This window comes from Arvicola amphibius, chromosome 10 (assembly GCF_903992535.2).
Source record: "Arvicola amphibius chromosome 10, mArvAmp1.2, whole genome shotgun sequence".
NCBI lineage: Eukaryota > Metazoa > Chordata > Mammalia > Rodentia > Cricetidae > Arvicola > Arvicola amphibius.
The window spans coordinates 79,990,477-80,014,399 of NC_052056.1; the positions used below are offsets into that span (position 1 = coordinate 79,990,477).

The 23,923-nt window shown below is 51.8% G+C and overlaps 1 protein-coding gene across 13 annotated transcripts in view; it reads right to left on the reverse strand.

Annotated features, from left to right (window-relative positions):
• Cux2 (cut like homeobox 2) overlaps positions 1-23,923 on the reverse strand; it is a 175,575-nt gene that overhangs the window by 33,703 nt on the left and 117,949 nt on the right. For 8 of the 13 annotated variants that reach the window (XM_038344894.1, XM_038344904.1, XM_038344903.1 and 5 more), the window contains 3 exons: positions 23,335-23,382; positions 21,184-21,282; positions 4,825-4,903 (listed from right to left, as the gene is read on the reverse strand). In XM_038344894.1, coding sequence (XP_038200822.1) covers positions 4,825-4,903; positions 21,184-21,282; positions 23,335-23,382 — 226 coding nt within the window. Of the gene's footprint in view, positions 1-4,824; positions 4,904-21,183; positions 21,283-22,592; positions 22,610-23,334; positions 23,383-23,923 lie in introns of those variants that run through there. The other 5 variants (XM_038344905.1, XM_038344902.1, XM_038344900.1 and 2 more) reach the window with 2 other exon arrangements.

Consider the following 23,923-nt stretch of genomic DNA (forward strand, 5'->3'; position numbering starts at 1 on the left):
CCATCCCCTTCAATACTTCTAAGATAGCAGGGAATGAGTTCATACGTCCAGAGGAAAACAGCAGCCAAGAAAGGGAGAGAGTTTCTCAAAGTCACCCGGTCACAAAACATGTCACAGTGCAAACACGGCTCCATGTGTGAAGCACACAGATGTCCCAGGAGGGCAGGAAGGGGTCCATCTTACTCAACACTGTGCCTCTGTGGCAAACAGCAGGTGCTCAATACTTGCCAAAGCAGTGGTGCAGGAGCCACGGCAGGCTGGGTGGTCTGCGCCACAGCCCCATAAAAGGGGTACCACTCTACATTTTATGTGTCGGGGAAACAGGCTGGGGAGGATCCAGGCATGGAGGGAGACACAGAACGGCAGAGGGATCCTGGCCCATCACTGTAGAGCGGAGCCCCCTTCTTCCTCTGTCGTCCCCCCCGCCCCTGCATTTGTAGCTCTTTGCTACCCTCAGCACTGGGGGATCACACAGGAGACACTGGGGCTCTGCTAGTGAGAGCAGCTGGTTTCCAGCAAGAGTCTCCCTATCCTCCTGGTCCAGCCCCCCAAAGGACTGGCAGTAAAGCCTCTTCCACAGTGTCCCCTCTTTCCCTGAATCTCCCATGGCCATTTTTCCGAAGTCCTTCGATTTACGAATGAATTCAGCAGCGAAGGTGGACATCAGAAACTGCCAGTCTTAGATTTCAGTTCTTCTCTGCTGTGTGCCCTCCAGTAAGAGACATGACCTCTCTGAGCCTACCTTGAAGGGGGTGTATGAGTGTGTGTGTGTGCCTTTGAGAGGCTAGCATAATGCCTGTCATACAGGCAGCACCCCGAAACAGCACCCTAGAAATGTCCTGGCAAGATGGCACCTCTGTCTTCCATTAGAGCTCAAATAAAGTGTTTCTCTGTGTTCTTATGACTCCCTACAGACACAAGCATGGGGGAGGGAAAGGGAGGGAGGGAGGGAAGGGGGGTGATACCGGGAGCAATAGTGGGCACCACTATTCCCGATTATACTAAAACCTCTTAGCCATGGCCATCACTAGATGGCGCTAGAATTAGTCATTTGGGACAAATCTCAAAACTAGCTATTTTACTTCCTGCTTCCATCGAACATATATTGTATACAGTTCAGATTTAAAATTTTAGAAGATCACAAAAATACTCAAAACCCCCTTCCAACATTCAGGCGAAAATGTGTTTAAAAATAGGACACAGAAAGAAAGATTTGGTAAGACTCTCTACTTTCTAGAAATCGTGATTTACACATCTGCTAGGTACCGTATATAAGAGAGGTTATGAACAAAGTTAAAAAGCAAAAATCAGTTTAGGAGAGAAAGTGCCAAGCATGTCTACCAGTACCAACACTCCCATCCCTAATATGCAAAGAGCATCTACACATCAACAATCCTAAAGTCCCGATATGCATGAAGGAATGACACAAATGGTCCATTTGCAAAATACAATGTCTGAGAACACAGAGTAAATAAGGAGGAGCTGTGCAGAACAACAAGGAGAAGCAGCCTCGTCTGTTCTGACCACAGGGTTTATGATCAAGACGTGGACTTTTCCTTCCTACATTCTGTTCTTCTCATCCAGAGAAACCTCGCACAACAGCACTGAGCCCTCGGCGCATGGGCAACGTGGGAAGGGGCTCAGGACACCCGAGAACAGCTACATAGGAGACAGAACCGCAGCCAAGTCTGGGGAAGGGGACCCGGAGGGCCTCTGTAGAGGTTCACATGGGGTGACACAGTGAAGTGACAAATGGCTCCTCAGTTTCCCTCCTTCCACTTGCTGTTATCTAGCTGCGTGTGTGTACAGCAGAGCTACTTTCTTTCTTCTTTTTTTTAGGCTTGGGAAGACACACGAAGAACCCTGAAACCTGGCCAAGTAGCTCCCTGTTGCTCAGACCAATAGCATCACCCACACGGTGTCCCCAGGGTCCCGGACAGGTGACAGCCCTGTGTGATCCACAGCAGACACTTGCAACCCTTGGACCCTGATGTCCACAGGCTATGGGATGTTCCTTAAAATCCCCTCACATGAAGCATCAAATCCTCATGCCAACTAACCAGAAGGTTCTGTGACCTCTTTTTTAAAGACATAGAGACCAGAGAGGGTGAGGCTCTGGGCAAAGGCCATGCAGCTCAATACACTGAGGACAGAGTCCTGATTATGTGCACTGCAGCCGAAACCTTCCCCCTCTCTTCCCCAAGCGGTCTCACCCCAAAAGGACACTGCAGGGCAAGGCACACAGCAGGGAAGTCTCAAGTCTTGCACCCAAGTTTTAGAAACCCAAAGAAAATACAAGAAGCCGTTTGGGCCACTCACCTGTCTTGCAGTGGGCTCAGTCGTGTGTCCACGTGTGCCCCTGGCCTCCCTGGCTCTCTCCTCCTCCTGTTCCCCTTTTCTTTTCCCTGTGTTCTAGTCACTGGGTCCCCAGGTTCTCCTGCTGAGGCTGGGCCGGGTCCCCCCACGACTTGGCTTGTGCACAGTGAAGACATGAGCTATCAACACGGCACGCTGAAGCCAAGGAGTTTAAATCAAGCCTTCCCTCACAACAATGACATTAATTACGCTTTTAACACATTTTACTGGTTTTTTTTCTCACTTCATGCCACATCTGTGCGAACAATATCCAAAAGATTTACGGTTTTCTTCCGTAATTACAGATACACGGACTGCGCACTTATCAAAATAGTTGCTGAGCAATCAGCCCGCGTCTCGCTGCCTGCCAAGGGCTCGTGCTGGCAGCAGCCAGTCATTCAGACGGAAATGTTGAATCAGGACTTGGGTGGGGGTAACTGCGACAAATAATTTGCCTGTCAAGACACAGACCAATGGGGAGTCGGTGCATCCCGGCTGCGTAGGGGTGTGAAGAGTGTGCCAGTTGAGTGTGTGTGCCTGCATGCTCAGAGTCCCCCCAAACCTCTACGTCTGACATTTTTGCTTCTCGTGTCTGTGGATAACATTTAATGAGCACAAAAATACGTCTTCTCGATTCCCTGAAGAAATCATTAAAACATTGTGTTATTCTTAAATGTCTCGAAAATGAATTAGTGCCCCTAAAGGGGCTGTTTGTGTGGTGCATCTCCATCCGTTAAGGCTCCTCGTTTTCTAACTCGGTGACAGCTGGGATATGGCACCCCCTCCCTCCCCTTCTTCAGGGGAGGATACCTGAGAAGGCATGGGGTCAGTGCTGGGCTCCCCAGCCTCCCCATGACCTCTGAGTACCCAGGCTTTGGGGACAGGTGTAAGAGGCAATGAGGATTTTTTTGGAAGGTTCCACACCAGTCTCAGGGGCTCATGTGGCTCTTGGCTGAGCCCACAACTGAGTCAAAACAGCCTGGGGTTCCAAAGATGAGGGTTCCATGGTGAATCTGAGAAGTGAAATATTGTTTCCTCTTACATGCATGCACACGTGTGCATGTATACTTGCATATCTGCCTGAGTGTGCATGCATGTGTGTGCCAGGTGGAGGTCAGAAGTCAGCCTCAGGTGTACTTCTGCTTTGTTTTTTGAGATAGGCCTCAGTGTCCTGGAGCTCCTCAAATAGGCTAGAGGCTGCCTGTTCCTGAACCCCCGGAATCGGCCTGGCTCTGGATTACCAGCTTTTACCACCACACCCAGGATGTCACGTGGTGCTAGAGATGAGACCCAGGCAAGCATCATACCAACTGAGCCACCTCCCCAACTCTTTCACTTTGTTGTTGAGACAGTCTCACTGTGTAGCCCAGGCTAGCCTCAGCCTTCTGAGCGCTAGAGTCACAGATGTGAACTACCACGCCCAATTTGAAGCCTCATGTCTGACCTGAGTCAGGATACTCCAAGTGTCAGAATGGCTGGTACCCCCTACAAGCTTAGCAAGGCAGTCTATTGGGGTGGTGAACTTGTGGCCCTGACATCTGCCGTGTGAGGGGAGGTATGGGCCAACACATGGGGAAGCAACAGGAATCATGTACTTTAAGCCAAACATCCTCAAAAGGGTCACCATGCCAAGACCCACAGCCAGACCAAGGCCAGCATTGCAGGCAGAGTACTGACCTCGGATGTGGAGACTTGCAGCAGCAGAAGGCTGCTGTGTTCATCTGAGGTGACGCTCGTCTCGTTGGAGGTTTGTTGTTTAAGGAAACCCTCCAGTAGCACACAGTTCACCTACAGAGCACCCTTGCCTTGCCTCCCTCAAGTTCTAGAATCTTCTCCACCCAGAAAGAAAGCCCATACCCCTCCCCTGGCCCCTGCAGTCTCACAGTGAATCTAGATGCCTGTTCTAGATGTTCCTTAGAGTGTAATCAGACATGGGCACAGCCGTCGGGTGGAGCACACTTCTGACAGACACGGGGCGGGGGTTGGCCCTAACCACTGTGAGCAGGTCAGTAGATCCTCCCCTGCTTTGCCCACGTTGTCTGGAAGGGGAATGCCCCCTCAGTACTGAGATTCTGAGGTTGGCCTTCGGAAAGGTGGCATTATCCCTCTATTGTCCCCTGCTGGCGGAGTCACCTGCGACTCTGGATGAGAAGACCCAGGCAGGCATCACGTCAAAGCTGCCCTCCAACTTGCAAGGCAGAAATCAGGAAGGAGCCATGAAGACACGTCATACCAGGTTGATTAAGTCTCTCTCTTTCTCCGTCTGTCTCTGTCTCTGTCTCTGTCTCTCTCACACACACACACCACACCACACCACACCTTCACCTGCACCCCACCCCACCCCACCCCAACCCCAGTCCAGGCCTTTCCCCAGACCCCAGCGCCAGGAAGCAACCGTGGTATCTGTGTCAGCACTCACCGTGCTCCTCAGTGGTAATTATTCAATTATGGAGTCCAAGAGCTTCTTACCTGGCGCTTCAATTAATTGCTTATAAACACTCAGGAGCTCTGCCTCTGCTTCCTGACTCCTCTTACTCAGGGACACCACCTTTGGGAAGAAGAGAAAGTGTCACGTGTAGCCATGGCCCTGAACCTGCAAGGGGACCAATACCTTCCTGTGCAAAGGGGGAGAGGAGGTTTGGCAGTTACAAGTTGAGGCTCCCATATTCTCAGAGTCTCCCATATTAAGGACTCTGAGCTCACAGCCAGCTGCACTATGCCCAGGCTGTGTGGCTGTCCTTCTCTGAGCCCAGTGGTGGGGTGGGAGCTAAATCATAACCTCACTTTCTAACCAGCCCAAAATATCTAAACATAGGGAAAGGCAACAATAGGTTATTAATACATTGGTTAGTAATCTTTACTCGAGGGCAATGCTGTTGAGTTCAAACTTAACCTGTTTTGGGAGAAAGGGGGACATGCTTGGCAAACATTGTGCAACTGCTAGTTCTTAGAAGACACTGACAGCTTCAACCAGCATCAGAGAGTAACAGAGTTGATACCAAAGTTCCTGGTATACTGATGTTGCTCAATAAATGCTTCCTGACTGGCTGAACACACAACAGCCAACCGAGTGGCGAGGAGCTAAGCTCACCTCGCCTTTCTCATGTTCTCATTCTGCCGATGAGACTTTGTGGAAGATGAGTGTCACCTGCATCATGTGGCCAGGTGACCTTGGCGGGCCGACAGCTGTGGAACTTCTGGGCTCAGGATCCTCTCGTTTCCCCACTTCGGACAGTGAAGTCCAGTGGCCCTGATCCTAGCTCTTGCTGGTCAGTTGCAATGCAGAGTCCTGGGCCTTCCATTCTGAGGTCAGTGCTGGGAGGCACCAACAGCAACCCCACATCTACAGGACCCTGGCTGGCTGGGTCACGGTGGGCGGCAGTGGGCCTTATGCTGCAGGCACCACACGTGTCCCTCCCAGTACCAACTCCCTGTGTGGCGGGTGGGAGTGTGGACTGTCTTCACTTCCCATAACTCTCAGCGAGGGAGTGAAAACGACAGGTTCAGACCTGTGGCTGAGGCCTTCCCTTAAACAGCCCTCAGAGCTCTTTCTGGCTCAAAGTCGGTGCCCAATATAAGCATTTTTCTCAGAGGGAGGCAGAGCAGGGTCTTATGTCATCCTGCCCAGCCTCCCGAACACTAAGGCTACAGGAGCGCGTCACTCGCTTAGTTTATGCAGCGCTTGCGATGAACTCAGACCTTCATGCATGCTCTTCACCAGCTGAGCCCCACCCCTAGCCCATCAGTGCCGTTTACCAAATAAACAAACTGAGTGTGCAGCACCAACCCTATTCCCCACCAAATGATGCCAGGGCTCTTTTGCTTCCCAATGGCGGAGGCCATTTCTGAGACAACCTGTCCAGAGAGGAGGATATCAGGGTTTCGAACCCCAGTTCTAGCATGGGCTAACTGAACTTAAGAACTCATGCCCCCATTTCCTCACTCACAAAGAGGGGGAATCTAATAACACAACCCCTCAAAGGGTCCTGGCATGCCTGAGGCCTCACAGATATGTTTACCACCAAGCGTGACCAATTTCTGCCTTGACTCTGCCAGTTCTGAGTTCTTGATTGTGTTCCTCTCTCTGGTGTTTCACAAAAACAACCTAAGAGAAAACCTATGCATACCAGTGCACCAAGGGAAAAACAATCTAAAAACCACATTTAATATAGAGGTTCTCACTGCCCAGTATGGCTGCCATGCTGCCCAATATGGTTGTCAAAGCCATGTGTGAGTCTGGATCACTTGAACCATGGGAAGTCTAAATCAAAACATATAACACATATGAAATACGTACAGGATTTCAAAGACTTAGCATAAAAACAGGATAGCATAGCTCACCACCATTTTAAAAATTGAGCTACACTCTGCTGTGATGACACGTGGACCCTTTATACCATTTAACAACGTGGTTCCCAGAAAGGGTCAGACTCTGCCTATGATCATTAGGTTTCTAGCTAATAGAGATGGGCCACAGAAGCCTTGTGGAATAGGGGGAGTTACGTTAGAGAAGTGGAGAGAAACGCGCGGTCAGTGTCAAACATGGACTTAAAAGGCCAGTGACTGCTGTAGTTTCACCCCATTGTTCTCCTGAGAAGAGACTCTGCTCTCCGACCTTCCAGGGTGACAGACAGTCTTTGATCCGCTCAACCAACATTCCAGGAGTACTGAGGACTAAGAATAGTCCTAACTGGTGGGGATGGACCTTCAGGCATTCCCCAGATGATTTGTTAATTACAACCACTAACTGTTGGAAGGAAGAGCATGGGCTGAGGTGGGGGACGGGACAGGCAGGAAGTGTGGGGAAACGTCATCACCCATCACAGGTGGCTTGCCCTCCTCCCAAGACTGACTATTCCAAGCAAAAGGGAGCCACAGCAGGGAGGTGGTGAAATACCCTGTATGTTGGGAGTGTTGGGGTGCAGTGAGTTTGAGAGTGTCCCCAAGAGGACGGCAATGACAGTAAAATGTTGAGGCCAACCACATATTCTCGCTTGTGAACATCCATCTTCAAAGACATGGCAAGTTACCAAGTTGCTGCCACCATTGTCTGACCGGGTAGGCAAGCAAACAGATGCCCTTTGTCCCTGAGAAGGCAAGAGTCCCAGGCGGCGGCGGTGTGTGTGTGTGTGTGTGTGTGTGTGTGTGTGTGTGTGTGTGTGTGTGGTTGGTTCGTAGGAATGGTGGTGGTCATTTTGACTCCTCTGGATGCTGCTGTGTCCCCAGGGTCCTGCAGCTGCTTGAGGCCAGAAGCTGTAGCACAGTTGACACAGCTCACGGAAGCCACAGAAGCAACACTTCATCACCCATCCTGTATGAAGAATATATACATATCATATATATCCAGACACTCTGGCTCCCAGTTGTCCACGCTGAACACGGTCCTGGCTGGGATTTGCAGGAGGGTGAGGATGTTTCCATGAATTATAAAAGCAGGTGTGGGGGAAAAGGGCCGGCTGAGTCCTTCACAGTTACCCCAGCCTCAGCCACGCTCTCCTTTCCCATCATGGTGTTCACCAGTTTGTAGTGGTGTCCCTATCTCTTTAGTGTCTTCCTATAATGTCCCCGAGAGGTGATCTGTCCAATACACTGACCACCATCCATGCACCATTGACCACTTAGATAGAAGTGGCCATTCGGTGCCATTAACCCACAGGCCTTGACCGGGGAGCTTAGCAGGAGAAAGGCTGTGTCCTGCTTGTGGCTATGCCTGGTCACAAGGAAGGGTGGAAGTAAAGTATCTAGACTGGGCTCGTGACAGCAGCAATCTGGAGGTCATGTGAGCAACACGGAGACAGTCGTGGCCAGCCACACCCTATAAAGTTCACTGTTAGAAACATCAATAGCACGCACGGTACTTACAAGGCCTGCTCTGCAGGAACCCGACAGGACCCTGGCAGTGAATCCAGGGGAGGAAGGGCCTGTTGCTACCATCTGTGTGGCTCTTGCCTGCTGGGGGTTAAAACCTAGCAAATTTGGGTTCCTGCAGTCTATGCTTCCCTATCTGGGTTTTACGAGGGCGCTAGAGATTTGAACTCAGCTGCTCACACTTCCATGTCAAATGTTCAAACCACTGAGTGGCCCCCCAGCCCTCGAAGGGCTTTCCTGATTTAGGTGCATTAATTCCCGCCGCCCAGGCAGGCAGACAGCATTGTCTCTGCACTCTTCCCACCGTGTGTCACTGTTCCCAGGCCTGATGCAAGGCCAGAGGGGGACTTCGGCTGGGGCGGGAGGAACCACGGGGAGTTTTATTACCACATTTATTAGCCAGGTTAAAACTAAAGCAGAGGGCCATGTTTTCAAATGTTGGCACTAAGAACACTTTCCAGGAAACACAATGTGGTCCCCAATGTGTTTATGCCAGGCTCTGGGGACCCAGCAAAATGTACCCCCATGTGGCTCAGCAGGCCTGGCTATGGTCACTATTAGCTACAGTATAATCACCAATTACTCTAGCTGGGAACTCCTGATTTCCTAACTAAATAGCTCAAGTTGGACTTTTCAACTCATGCAGGGGGGAATGCAGAGTTCCTCAGCTCTTCTTGTTCGTCCTACCATTTTGCATTCCCCAACCCCCATTCTGGGGTGGAAAAAAAATTCCCTGGACTCCGTATAATACTGCATTTAAATTGCCTGTCACTCAAAACAAAGGCGAACCGCTCATTTGTAATGCGCCAGCCACCTGAATGCTGCCGGTTTTCCTCCAAGCCTCCACGCATTGGAGCGCAAAGATCAGTTTTCTATTGTTAAAATTGTATAAGCCGGGGCTTTTTTTAGCAGCAAAATACACGATTGCACTCCTCTGCTGAGGGCTGCCGGCATAAAAGGGACAGGAGGCTTCCTTTAGTACCTGACAAATAAATTTTGCTTTGGGGGTAATAAAAAAAAAGAAAATAAGAGAAAAGAGAAGAGAAAGAAAAGGAAAGAAAGAAACTGTTCCTTGGCAGGAAGAAGGAGATGGGAATTCCTCAAAGCTGTGTCTAGATAGGAGGGTGGGATGCCTCCTGCTGTGCTAGGGTGTGGCCAAGGGTAGAGCAGGAGCCCTTGTCTAGGGTGCTGAGAGGAGTCCAAGACCTCCCGCCCTGTTTGGGTGCCCCTGTTGGGTGAACATGACTCAGTGGCATGGGCCTGCTGGCCCTGCCACCTTCACAGCTGAAGTGGCCACTTGGAGTGTGACCTCGCATCCCAGGAGGGTGAACTCACAAACCATTGCCACCAAGTTCCGGTTTATCTTCTTTCTCAGCCTTGGGCTAGACCTCTGTCCTCCGGATAGAATGATAATCATAATACCTTTATAGAGCAATTTTACAGAGCACAAAGAGCCTCCAAAGGCTCCGTGGGGCAGCCATGAGTGAGAGAGAGGTCCAGAGAGGCTGAGACAGTGGCTTGAAATATCACAGGAGGACTAAGGCAGAGATTGTCTTTGGACACAGAATTAGTTGTGTGACAGGGAATGGGGGCTGGAATTTGTGTGAACCCCTAGCAACCTAGGTGGGTGATGGTGGCTTCCATGTCAGGTGTGCTAGAACCATGGCCAGCTTACCTCTACCAAGTCTGTCCTTCAGCAGAGTGAGACATGCTTTCCTGCTGTCAGGAGCCTACCACAGTGCCAAGAGTGCCACACAGTGCCACGTAAGGCAGGGGGGCTCATCAGCGTGGCAACTGCCGTGAAAAGCTTCCAGTGAGTGGTGGGACATGTGGAAGTTTGGAAGTCCCAGTTCTAATTCTCTTTCAACATCAAACTGCTCTGATTTAAAAAAAAAAAAAAGTCGACAAACTAAAAGACCACATCTCAAGATTTTGTCATGCATTCGAAGTTTTGCTAAGACCTTGTCACGTGGACTTCCTTAACCTGGACCAGAGTCCCCATGTTAACAACTAGGGTTCAGAGAGCCGTGGAGCAAGCAGTGACAAGCCACACAGCAAGGGGCAGAGGTGGAAGTTGCAACTGGGCCCCAGAGCCCAAGCCCTTGCTTATCCTTACCTCCCCAAGGCCAGGCCCTAGCATGGACAAGCGTGAGATCATGTGGCACGTGGCAGCTGAGAAGGCCATGAAGGGTAGGCTGGAGCTGCCCTGCAATCCTATTTTCTTGGACACTCCAGTGTTTAAAAAATATTGGAGCTGTCAGAAGCCATCAAGCCAGACACTCCCGATTTGCACATTTGACTGTGGTATGTAAATGACACCCCAGAAAGGACCGGAGTATGCAAATGTGTGCATATAGAGGGAGCCAAACTGCCAGCTTCTCTGGGGAGCTGGAGGATCTGGCCACCCGGGACCCACGCTTCCATCAACAGCAGCCACCTGGAACCATCTGGGCCGTCTGTTCAGATGGCCGGAGCTGAAGTGCCCCCGTCCCAGGCCTGGAGCACCTGCCAGATTCATTTTAACCTCTGGTACGTAGCCCTGCACACGGTCCCTGCCTTGTTTTGCTGGCTGCCTCACACCCAAGCTACCTCCCTGAGGCAGGCGCAGCAAGCCACGTAATACTACAGGCCCCACCCAGAAATCCAGGCCCTGCCCACCCATCCCTCTGGGCCCCCAGATGACTCTGGAAGCCAAGTCCTGATGAGGTGGAAGGGTGGCTGGCTCGGTAGGAGGACAGTCAGGGCCAGGAGGGAGGACAGTCAGTCAGGGCCAGGCAGGAGGCCAGGAGCAAGCACGGGGCATGCATGCAGCTGGTGCTTAATACAAGTGTGACGATTCAAGGAAGGGCTAGGAAGAAAGTGGGCTTTGGAGTCAGGTCTGAGCTACCGAGACCTCAACCCCAACCCCCAGCTGTGTGGTTTCCTGGTACCTCAGTTTCCCCACTTACAGTGCAGTGACACGAAGGCTCGGCAGGTGTCCCCCCAGACTAATAGTTAAAGGACAGGTTTTATCTGCTGTTTCTTGTTGTCTGGCAGTGCTAAGAACGCAACCCAGGGCCTCTGCACATGCTAGACAAGGGCTCACCCTGGAGCCCCGCCACAGGCCCGCCACTCTTAAGTATAAGGTAATGTGGGCCAAGGCATCGCCAAAGGGCACCCGAGAGGTAGAAGTCGCCAGAACCTAGAGACAAAGGTGAGGGCACAGAGGCAGAGATGCTGGGTCACAGGTGCCCTCTGGCCTTGGGCTGTCCCTCGTGGGTTCCATATCACACCTCCTGGCCCACGCTAGCTGAGGGAAACCAAGCTCTCTCAGCTACATGTGCCATGGCCTTGCCCTGGAAAGCTGGCGTTGGGGGGGTGAGGAGGGTCCCCAGTAGCAGTGCTTTCTCCTCTCAATTCCATTCTGGCACATTCTCCAAAATGCCAGCCCAGAAAAGAGAAGCTAAAGGAACATGTGTGCCCTTTAAGGAACAGCGACCACGCAAATGCCATCAAAGTGCTGTCCTTCCCAGGCTTTTAAATATAGCCATGTCCTTTGGAAGGTCTCTGAGGAGTGGCTGCAGGAAGCCCTGAGGGAACCTCAGTCAGATGGGGGCACAGCTGAGGTGCCCAGCTCTAGCCAGAATAAATATTTTCAGCGCTTTAGCCCGTATACATTGGTCTCTATGGCGGCCACTGAGCTCCGCCCCATTCCTACAAAAAACGGTGTCCAAATGTAAAGGAGGCTGTGTTCTATTAAATCTTTCTCTATGAGGGCAGGCAGTGAGCTCAGAATTTAGCCCACAGTCTGTGATTTGCTTACACACATCTGCCTCACAGAGAAGGTTCTCCATTGTTTATTGGCTGTCGTGACACTATGATCCCAGGACTCAGGAAGTGGAGACAAGAGGATTAGGAGTTTAAGACTAACCTGGGCTACATCAGACCCTGTCAAATCAAAGGAATAAAGGAATAGCTCAATATCTGGTTTGGGTTGATGGTGTGAGGAACAGACAGAGGGTGGCCCAGCATCAGGGTGAGCAGGGCCTCTATAGACAGCAGGCAACATGGCACAGCTAGGTGGAATGTTTTGCTCAGTGCCCAGGATGGCATCTGGCATGTCGGAGAAGCCCAATAAATATTTGCCGAAATGAAGTTTTTGTCCAGCCAGAGACGGAAGCCCATGAGGGAAAACAGTCCCTCCTGTTGTCCCAATTGCAAGGTTTCCCCACCTTGTAGCTAACAGGGTGACTTCAGACCTGAAAGTCCCTTCCTCCCACTGTGAGAAGTCTGCTGCTGAGACTAATTACCACAAGGTGCAGAGGAAGGCCGAGGCGCCAATGCACCAGCAACATGGCAGAGGTGATGGGGAACTGTCTGGGGCTGACCAGAAACAGGACCTTGGGTTGGAGAAGCTGAGACAGGAGAAATGTGGAGAGGCTTCATCCAGTATCCAGTGCCATCTTGTTTGGAAATGAACTTGGTCAGTGGGCCAGAGCTCCTTGGTATGTGGGCCTTTCAAAGAGGCCATGTGTGCATGTATGTACACGTGTGTATGTGCATGTGTGTGCACGCGTGTGTGTGCATGTGCGTATATGTGCATAAGTGTGTGTATGTGCGCGTGTGTGAACCCAGCACTTGCAGAGGCCAGAAGTGTCAGATCCCCTGGTGCTGGAGTTACAGGCTGTTGTGAGCTGCCATATGGGTGCTGGGAACTGAGCCCACGTCCTCGGCAAGAGCAACATAGGTTTGTCACAGTTGAGCCATCTCCAGACCCCGGCTGGCCTTGAACTCACAGCAAACCTTCTCCTGCGTTGGGACTACAGGCCTGAGCCACTCCTGACAGGCCACCAGGGTGGCAGTCTCCAACCACCTGTCTGTCCAAGTTTCTGTGGTGGTCAGGTGACATCTCTCAGGTCTCTGAGATAGAATGTGCCTGTCACTCTTTGCAGACAGTGTCTCCTTCCTTTCTTTCCTGCAGGGAGGGACACCCCTAATGGCTTTAGGACGCGGCTGGAAGGAGGCGGAGGGGGGGGGGTAGCAGTGTGGCAAGGACGGACTTCATCAAAGACACTCATCCAATTGTTCAGGAGCTTCTATGCCAGGCAGACATAATCGATATGAGGCCGGGAGCCAGCTCTGCAGGCTTCCTCTTTCTTTCCGTGAGGTAACCGGGGCCGCCATGTTTACGCTAAGGTTGACTTCTGTTCTGGAGCCGATTGGATGAAACTGATGGGCTGCACAGGCCTCAAGCTGAGCCAGGGAGCTCAGCTCAGACTTGGATGATTAATGCTTCTTGCTCGATGTGAACCTGGTCCATCCAGAAGTGTCTGGAGGCTGAGGAAGCTGGCCTGGAGAGAGGCACCAGGAGGTCTTTGCCTTGTGCATGCTTTGTCCTGCCCTCGGGGAGCCTACCTCTGCTTTCTCACCCCTCAGGATTCTGGGTTCAAATCCCAGCTACCCCATCAGCTGTGGGACCAACTCAAGCCATCCCAGCCAACCTTCATCTGTAAAACAGGCAGCACAGAACCAATCGCCAAGACACCAAACACCAATGGGTGCATTTAACCATGGTGGATACTCTCTTAAGCGTGACAGCTGCCACTGGATGGGTTTCAGGGCACATGCTCACCCTCAGGGATCTCTGTTTCCTGGTTAAGATTGGACTCTGGCTGCGTCTGCCACTGACACCTCCCACCCCAGGTCACTGAGGGCAGGGCTGGAACCTGGGTGGAAGCAGAGCACCAGCAGAGAGGCCTCCCCTGACGGGCCAAGAGCAGTGATGGAGATGGTGACAATGTCTCCCCACAAATGACAAGGTGGGAAGGCGGAGGCGGGAAGGCGGAGGCAGGAAAAGATGTCCCCAAGACAAATGGCCATTTTCAGTTTGTTTCTGTGCTGTCCCTGGGACCAGCCGGTGAACCCTCCTGGGGCTGGATGAGGAAGGGTCTGGCCTGCTACTGCCTGTCACTGGCATCATTCATTTCTTTTTGTTTCCTGCTGAGGTACTGGCTCAAGGTGAGCGGCTGCATTGTGCTGCGGCTCCAAGGATTGATAGATTGCATTTCTTTGCCGGGTCCGTTTCATGCTTGGTGACTCCACAGCAAAGCAATTATCACCGTGGAATGCATAATGGTCTAATTAATAACTAATGTCAGCTTGGTCTCTGAGCCATGATTATACCTTAGCATGTCAACCCCCCCTTAAACATTTGGAGAGAAAAATATTATTATAATTGACTGGTTAGACTGTTAAAGTGTCCCTGCCCTGTGGACAGGGTGTGCAGTAGGAAGCATACAAGGCACGGAAGAAGGAAAGGACTATGCCCCCAGCTGTCTGTGTGACCCTACTCAATGCCTGGGCATCTCTGCCTGAAGAGGAGCCATTTTCCATGTGTGCATGTATGCATGCACACTATGTGTGTATGCTGTGCACACACATGTCACTTAGAGCTGCACTTCTCCTGCTCTATAATTCATCCTTAGGATCTGGCACATAGTGAGTGCTCAATAAATTATGGTGAAATGGCAGGGCAGCCAATCAGAAGCAGCTGTGTGGCTCTGGGCATGTCACTAACCCCTTTGTGTATTATAAAATGTTGACAATGACAGTCCCCAGCTTAGGTGGGTCACGGAAATAACTCGGAGCCACAGACCATTCAGAATGCTGCCTGGAACAGAAACACCAAGAACCGCATCTGCCAATCTAATCACATGTCAATCAATACTCACTTCATCAATGCTCCCCCAGCTCCTGCTGAGTGGGGACTATGAGGGACTGCGGAACACAGGAGTCTACAGTGTGTGTGTCTTCGGCATCTGGATAATTAAGCAAACAGGCACAGGGAAGAACTGTGCCACGCTCTGTGAAAGGGACAAGGAGTCTTAGTGGTTTCCCAGTAGGAGTGACATGTGACCAGAGCTCTGGAGGAGTTGCAGGTGTCAGGGGAGCCTAGCGGTGCATGAACTGTCTCTGAGGGGGAACTGTCATGGAGGGAGGTGCTGTGGGCGATTAGTGGGGACATCCTAGTCAGGCTGCTGAACACCCTCCCACCTGACCCAGAACCTCACAGCACCCAGGCTGGACGTCTTCCCTCTGGGGGTAATGCAGGTGGAGCAGGTGCAAAGGCCCCGAGGCAGAGAACAGGTGATCAAGAAGTATTTAAAAAGGGAAGGGGAGGGTGCAAAGAGGGTGAGCGGGGAAGATGCAGAGTTCTAAATGGATGCCAAGAGGACTGAATTCCATCCTAAAAGTTGCTGACGTTGTCAGAGGATTGTAATAGGGTATGGGGTGGGTTCTGTCAGCCCTGGAGTTTTTCAGGAGCTTGTGAAAAAAGAACCATGTGCTCAGGACAGAGGGTCACAGAATCTCATGCTAAGTCCATTTGGGTGGACGCTTGCAGGACACGTGGACATTTACATATGGAGTTGGGGAAGGAAAAGTATTTTTGGGGCAAAGGAACAGAATATGTAAAGGCTCAGAAGCCCAGCACTACCACCCTTCTCTGTCCCAAGTGGTTCTGGATGCTGGGGAAGTCTTTTAGACAACTAAAAAAATATCATCATCATCATCATCATCACCATCATCATCATCATCATCATCATCAGACAGGGGCTCATATAGCCCAGGCTAGCTTTGAGCTTATTGTGTAGCCAAGGCTGACCTTGAACTGACTAAAGAGCTTCAGACTCAGGAGAGGGGCAGGGAGAATCTTTCCTCCCCTTGACTCCTGATGCTGCAGTACCTGCTGAAGTAGCACAGACTGGCCTTAAATTCCTGATCCTCCTTCCTCAGCATCCTGAGCACTGGGATGACACCTGTGTCACTATGCCAGCTGGGCCCTTCTGGACCAAAGCCCACAGCAGTCCAGAGACCTCTTTGACTCTGGACTTTTGAGCTAACAGAACAGACAGAGATCCACACAGAGCCATCTGCACAGGCAGACCCGGATAAACTGAGGTGCAGGGTGCTCAGCCCACCTCACAGATCCACCTACCCCTGGCTCCCTAGTGCTGGGATTAAAGGTATGTGCTACCACCACCTGGCTCAGGACCCAGTTTTAAAGCCCTAGGAAGACTGCCCCAGGTAGTGAAAGTGGGGAGCTGGCACATGAGGTTGGGCAGTCCAGCCCCAAATTCTCCCTGTGGTGGTCCTGTCAGCCTTCCACCCCCACTGGCAGGGATAAAGAAGGTGGGGAAGCCACTTCCCAGAATGGGGGACTGAAGCTGGAGGTGAGTTGATGGGATCCGGGACCTTTCTTCTGGCTGTGTGACCTTGGGTAGGTTCCTCAGCTTCTCGGGACCCTATTCCTGATGCATAGGGCTGTAGAAAGGCTGGGCTATGATATGAGAATCTGGGGGCCTGGCTGGTGTTCCCCTTACTGAGGCACCCCAATGCAAGAAGGACCTGACTCCTGTGCCTGCACTTAAGGGCCAGGGTGCAGGCCCCATTCTGACTGTAACCCCAGGGGTCATTGGATCCAGGCCTTTGTGTTAGAAATGGGGCCTTTGGGGGTGTGATGTACGTGGCCCTGGCAGCACCGGCACCATCCGTCCGTTCCGGAGCCATGTTCCCTTTCACTGTAGTCATGGCCACTGCGATCTCGGACCTTCCCACTCTAGCCTTCCTTTGCTTTTGGGGGTGCTTGGGATGAACCCCCCCTCAGTCCCTGTGCCTCTCCTAATCCTCAGCTTGAACTACTGCAAATCCCAAGTCCCCACTCTACAAGAGAAGACATGCAGCCACACATCAGAAACAGGCGGGTGAGGGGCCAGGCCTGGCGGTTGGGCTCCGGGGTGCACCAGGAACATGGGGCCAAAAGGCTAATCACATGTGCAATGTGTACACATGTTCCCTGCACTCGTGAGCTGAGCTAGGGTGCTGGTGCTGCACGGCTCAGAGGCAGGACCTTGGGAAGTAACTGGATAAGGAGGGCTGGGATCTAGTCTGTGGATTCATCCATTGGCTGGCTCTCAGCTATCTGGTCTCTGAAAAGTGTAGCTTATTCCTGCTATTTTGTCTGTCTTTTTGTTTCCTGGCTGCCATGAGGTGAGCAGCTGTTCCACCATCCTCTTCTGGCACAATGTTGGCTCAGTTCAGAAAGGCAGGGCCACGGGGCCACAGACAGAGGCCTCTGAAACCCTGAGCCCCAGTAATCTTCCTCCCTGCTTTACTCGGGTAAAGTCACAGCGATGGGAAGCTTGACCCAGGGAGGCTGCATCTGGTACCCCATGGTATCCCTAGGGTCCCCAGGGGCCCGCTCAGTCTTTCATTATCCACTTAGGCTACAAGAACCTCAGTGAGCACTGCTGGACAACACTGGCCAATGTCTACCTCTCTCCCACAAGGCCACAGTGCCTCAGGAGCAGGAAACGGAACTTCAGGGACCAAGGGGATGGCACAGTCAGTAAAGTACTTCCTTGTAAGCAGGAGGACCCCAGTTTGATGTCAAGAACCCACCTCTAAAAAATAGAAATAGAAAAGAGAGCTGGGAGCACAGTTGTAACCCCAGTGTGGGGGAGGCCGGCCCTGCAGAGCTCAGATGTGCACCTGCTGGCCAGCCTGGGCTAAGGGGCAAGCCCAGTTAGCCAATCCCAGTGAGATTCTCCACATACACGCTCACATGTAGGCTCACACATACACACAGTAGCTGGCCACTCACCCTGGTATGCAGCAGGTGCCAAGTCAATGTTTGCTGAGTGAGGTCTGCATGGAGCTATGAAAAGCAGGGGCCTCCTCACAAGAGAAAAGGTGTTGAGAGCCACTGTGAGCAACAGGGAGAAGTCGGGGGAGCCTTCAGTGAGTTAGGGAAGGTATGTAGAATTCAGCAGGCAACAGGCTGAATAACCAGGTCCCAAGCATCATTATTTTGGTGACTCTTCCCTACCTCCCCGGGGGCACAGGTGCTGTGCTTGCCCCATTCTACAGCCAGGCAAAGTGAGGCTCAATCAGGAACCTGGTCACAAGCAGGGCCACCACATGAACTCAGGTCTGTATGACCCTGGGTTTATGCCCACTCTGTTCCATCCTGGGCACCAGGCATGGAAGGGACCTGAACTCTCGTGTACTTCAGCACCTAGCTCCATGTCTGGCATACAGCAGGCACTCGATAAGCACCGACTGAGCAGCTGAATGTGTGCCTGTGTGTTGGGCCACACAACCCCTGTTGAAGTGAGTGATCTGTGTTTCCAGTAGTTCCCCCCTCCCCACCCCTACCTCCGTCTGACTGAGGCGGCAGCTCAATGGATGTACACCCAGTGGCCTCGTCTGCCCGGCGCCAGGCCCGCCCGGTCCCAGAGCTCAGTCTATTAAAAGGCTTGTAAATTTTCATACACGAGCGTCTGGGCAGCAGGGTAGACTAATTGCTGTTAAATGTGCGGGAATGTTCCTGCCACGCGGCCAGAGTCATTGCTCTTCGTGGCTGGGCGCAGCCAGTTCCTTTGCCGGGTGGAAAGCTTACAACGTGCACACAAGGCCAAAAAGCAATTCGTGTCAAAAAAGGACCAATAATATAAAAATAAAGCACAAGAATTGGAGTTAAAGGGAATGCCATGTAAATATGTGGTTCACGTCCATGATTCCAAGATTAAAAAAAAATCAATCAATACCCTTCCTTAGATGATGTTATTTCTAATGAGAAGGACCCGTAATGGCTGCAAGTATCTGCTTAACTGGGGGGCAGGAACATTAATAATTTACTTGATAAGGCAGAGGGAGTGAATCAAAGAGGATGGCTGAGGGTTCTTAATTTGGTTGTAACTCGGCATCACAGCCCGAGGATGCTTTGGTGGGCTGACAGCAAATCCAGATGGACGTGTGGGTTAGTGGGAGCCTCGCCTCCAGCCGGCAAGACCGCCAAGGAGGCATGATGGGTCCTCAAGATGACACCACCTGAGAGGGCGGTCAGGGAGCGGGGAGGGTGTGGGCCATTTGCACCTGCCTCGTACTGCAGGTGACACTCCTGTCTGTTGAGAATTTAGTATCACAAAACTCAGTCCCAATTTAAACTCCCCATCTAGGCCTTCGCAGCAACTCTTGGTCCCCTGGATGTCGAGGAACCCAGGTAGCTCTCCAAATGAGGCTTGTAGTTCCCATCCGGAAGGCTATGGGTGGGGGGCTATGAGGACCTGGACAAGCACTTTGCCCTCTCTGAACCAGCTGAGATCTACAGAAGTGTACATACAATCTGGGCTGTGCCTTGCTCGCAGTGTTGAGCCATTGAGGCCATACTGGTTGCTGTCCCCGGCTGAGTCAGGTCTTGTATGCCGTGGCTGAGTCTCAGTTAGCTCACCAGAGGAACTGGGTGAGTGGCTCCCACACAGGACTTGTGGGAGGCACAAGTGTGGCATGGCCAGCCTCTTTTCTATAGTATATTCTCCCTGTATCAATATCAGTGTATTGAGCTCTCCATGAGCCTCAGGGGCAGCCATGATTCGGATCTTCATTTCAAAGCAGAGACCAGAGGGTAAATCTCTAGCACCCACAAGGTGGAAGGGGAGAAACCACGCCTGCAAATCCTCCCTTGGTTAGCACCCATGTGCTGTAACGCATAGGCACGCGCGCACGCGCGCACACAAACACACACACACACACACACACACGCGCACGTGCGCGTGCATGCGCAGACACACACACCAAATAAATATAGATAAATCAAATCTTTTGAAGGGGGAAGAGCAGGGACCAAGAGAAGTTAAGTGACTCTTGATCAAGGTCACACGGCCAAGAAAAAAATGGGGTTGCTCCTTTTATCTTCGGAATTAGCCACACTCCTAAACAAGCCCTTAGCAAAATCACTCACAGTTTGGCAGCATGTCTGGGCTCTTCTTGACACCTTAGGTCACAGGTGGTGGTGCTGAGCCTGCAGTCAACAGAGCTCAGACACCAGCTCTTGGCTTTGCTTCTTTAGGTAGCACTGTTTGACCTGGCTTCTCCCAACAGGGAGTGTGCTGGCCGGCAGGACATGTCAGGAGGTAGAACCACCAGGCAGGCTAAGGGCCACCTTGGTCTCTTGTGAAAGCAGGCTCAGGCCCAAAGAGATACAGATGTCTGGTTTGAGGGGGGCACTCCAGGGCATATGTGTATAGATAAGGGACATAATTAATGGCAGTACAAGTTCAGGGAGAGCGCACCAGGTCCCCTTTGGCTCTGGACAACTTCCCCCGGGTTGAACAAGGTGGCAGGATTTCCCCAGGGGTAGGGACAGTGTCTCACCAGCTCTGAGCCGTCTCCAGCCTCATGGGATCATAACACAAACACTGGACCATTCAAAGACATATGTAGAGGGCTATGTGGGGAGGTGGTTTGTCTTCCCTGGCAAGTCTTTGAGTGTATTGCAAAAATGTCTGCTGCTCCCATGCCAAGAGGGGTAGAGGTGATGACTGGATGTAGCCCTCCCAAGGGTGAAATCAGATGCTTTTAACACGCTACAGGTGAGAGTACATGTACGTGTGTGTGTGTGTGTGTGTGTGTTTGTGTGTGTGTGTGTGTAAGTACGTGTATCTGTGTGTGCATGTGGAGCCAGGAACAACTTGCAATGCCATTCCTCATCAGCTGCTGCACACCTTTTGACAGGGTCTCTCACTAGCCTAGAACTCACCTAGCAGGCCAGGCTGGCCAGTGAGTCCCAGAGCTCTGTCTCCACCTCCTCAGCACTGGGGAGTTACCATGACTAGCTGCTTTTTTTTCTTAAATGTGGGTTCTAGGGATCGAACCTGGATCCTTGCACTCCTAAGTCACGTTACCACCTTCCTTGGTCCACTGAGTGTTTGCCGAATGATAAAGGCCTGCAGGGACCCTGCCAGCCATCTGAACTGTCTCCTGGTACCAGTGGTGGTCACATGTGCTCCTCAGTTCCAGGGAGAAGGAGGGCACTGTTGGCTGCAGGCTGAGGTACATGATGCCTGCTATGTTGCATGCTAGTGACATGTCTGCCACCTGGCACTCAGTAACTCACTGACTCAGACACAGGAAATCACTCACCAAAGTCATATATGTCCCATTCAGGGACAGTCCCCAAACTTCTATGTTCCCACTCTGCTCAGAGAAACTGAAAGGGCTTCTGTCACTCCTCAGGCCACCCTGCAAAGAGGAAAATGCACGAGAGGGGCCTGCTGCGGTGGCCCTGAGGTCTAGGGGGCAAGCTGGTGCACATAACGCTTGGAACCGTCTCACCTCGAATTTAGCAAAAACAAAACTTTTAATTTAGATGTTTGTATCTCTCTGTCTCCAAGCAAAAATAACTCTAAGATAATGACTGTAATAAATGAAGGTAATTAATTGTGGTTTGTTCCTTTAGTGTCTAGTCAGCTTAATTTTACCTTTTCAACTAATAATGAGAAAATAATTTTTGTGCGTGGAGGGTTAATGACATGTAACTGTGAGAGCCGCTAATTGCATGTTGCAATCCATCCATCAGCGGCCCCATCTGCGTGGCTTGATTATGTTTGCTAAATTACTGCTTTGAATTATCTTTCATAAAAGCAACTTTTATAATTAGTGGGGCTTTCGGGCTGGCTCCCTTTCTCCGCGTGAGGATTTTCAAACTTCGGCCATTTCAGGCTGGTTCCCAGAAACCACCTTCCCTGGCTGGCATGTTTTCCTGGGAGGTGTGTGTATGGGGTGATCTAAATTGAGCAATCAAGGAAGCCTTGATTCATGGCGGTCCAAGTCCACTTCCTCCCTACCACACCTCCCATGCAGTCAGGAAAAGGATTTGGGGTGAGGGGACCCCCAACTCTGCATACACCAAGGCTGCTGGACTGGAAGGCAGGAATGGATCTGACCTTGATTTGGCTCTGTGGCTACTTCCCTCCCCATAGGGGTGAGGTGGGACCTACAGCCATGGCATTTTAGTGCAGTGACCACGAGGCAGGCAGGGGCTTGGGGAACATAGTCAAGATAAGTCCTGTAGGTGCGTGGCCAGAGAGATCCCTCAGAACAACTGTCTGCACACCGTACCACGTGCCTCCCAGCAGCTTCCTCTTCCTTTGGATTTGCAAGCTTGTTTTTGTGTCCGAGGAGGAGAGTTGAGGTTCAGAGAGGTCCTCCCCAGGGCCACACAGCTAAAGAAGCAGGGCTGAAACTCCAAGCCCACACTACCCATGAGGCTGTGCCTCGGGTCTGCTCACCACTTCTAACGTCCAAGTATTTCTTCTGCGGCAGAGGGAAGACATCATCTCTCCTCGCAGGCCAGGATGGCCTCCACTTTCCCAAGCACTGGGATTACAGGTGTGTGCCACCACTCCCAGTGGTCTCCAGGCTTTGAACACCTAAGGCACTATTCCAAACACTTCCTTGCACCCCCCTCGGCCTCAATCTTGTTGAGAGAGAAAATTATCACCAATTTGACAGAGGAGGACACAGAGGCACAGAGAGGCCAAGTAACTCACCTCAGGTCACACACACAGCCAGTAAGTGGTAGAGGCAGGGTTCCAAGCCCAGCTACATTCCTGTGACACTGAGACAGAGGGCCAGGTGGGCGTATCCCCCTCTTTTCTGCGGTCTCTCTCACTATCCATGTCCAAAACTACACAGGAGGACTGCAAGTCTCTTTATTCCCGTGGTACAGAGAGGGACATGCAGGTTCAGGCATCTAGAACCCTGCCCACACCAACATTCATGTACAAACAGCCGAGGCCTACATCTTATGTGGCTCTGAGCAAGAGATGGCTGAGGAGCTGAGGAGTGGGGAACAAGCAGGAGCCCCCCCCCTTCATCTCAAGGGCCGTGGGAGGGTTTTCTGGGTCCACCTGAGCTCAGGGGGAGTCCTTGCCCGTGGGGTATTAGAGACGGGGGCTCCCTTCCCCAGCCCAGCATGACCCCAGCATCTTCTCAGGCAGGCGAAGGGACAGTACCAGTGCTGTAGATGGTACATTTGACTGTCATGGGGTGGATGGGAGGTAGAGGCAGCCACTGCCAGATGGCTTCAAAGGCCGTGAGCAAGGCTGACTTCACCCAGAGAGTGGTGGGAGGTGGATGTGCTGGGTGGGCCGGTAGCCCCTGGGCCTTATCCACAGGATGCCTTACAGGGCAGTAGACCTCAGATTTCAGTCTGGGGAGGGGCAGCCTGCGGGGAGGGAAGCCTAGTGCACGTCGCCCCACCTCCCCAAGCGCTTGGCTACTGGCTCTTACCTCGGCTTGGAAGCTCTTCAGCACAGGAGCCACCATCTCTCTGATTCCCTGAAAAAGAGATGATGGAGGATCTGCACAGTGCAGGTGCTCCCCAGCCCACCCCAGCTCCTCTCACCATCGTGCTCTGTGAGGATCTGCACAGTGCAGGTGCTCCCCAGTCCACCCCAGCTCCTATCACCATCGTTCTCTGTGGAACCTGAACTGTGATTTTGTAAGGAACACACACACACACACATACACACACACACACACACACACACACACGCACGCACGCACGCACGCACACACGCTTATGTACACATATGCATATGTACACACACTAGATTCTGTCCATGCAGTGCTTTTTAGGGTCTTCAATGTCACAGAACTGGGCATTCTGGAGAGAGAGGCAGGATGGCTATTTCCTAAATGCACACCTATTTTTTTTTTAATGGTACTGGGGATGGAGCAAAGAATACCACATTCCACCCCTGAGCTACATCCCCAGCCATTAGCATTTTGAGATGGGGTCTTTCTATGTAGCTCAGGTTGGTTTGAACTCAAGAATTCCCTGCCTCAGCCTCCTGAATATTGCAATGATGGTACTCAT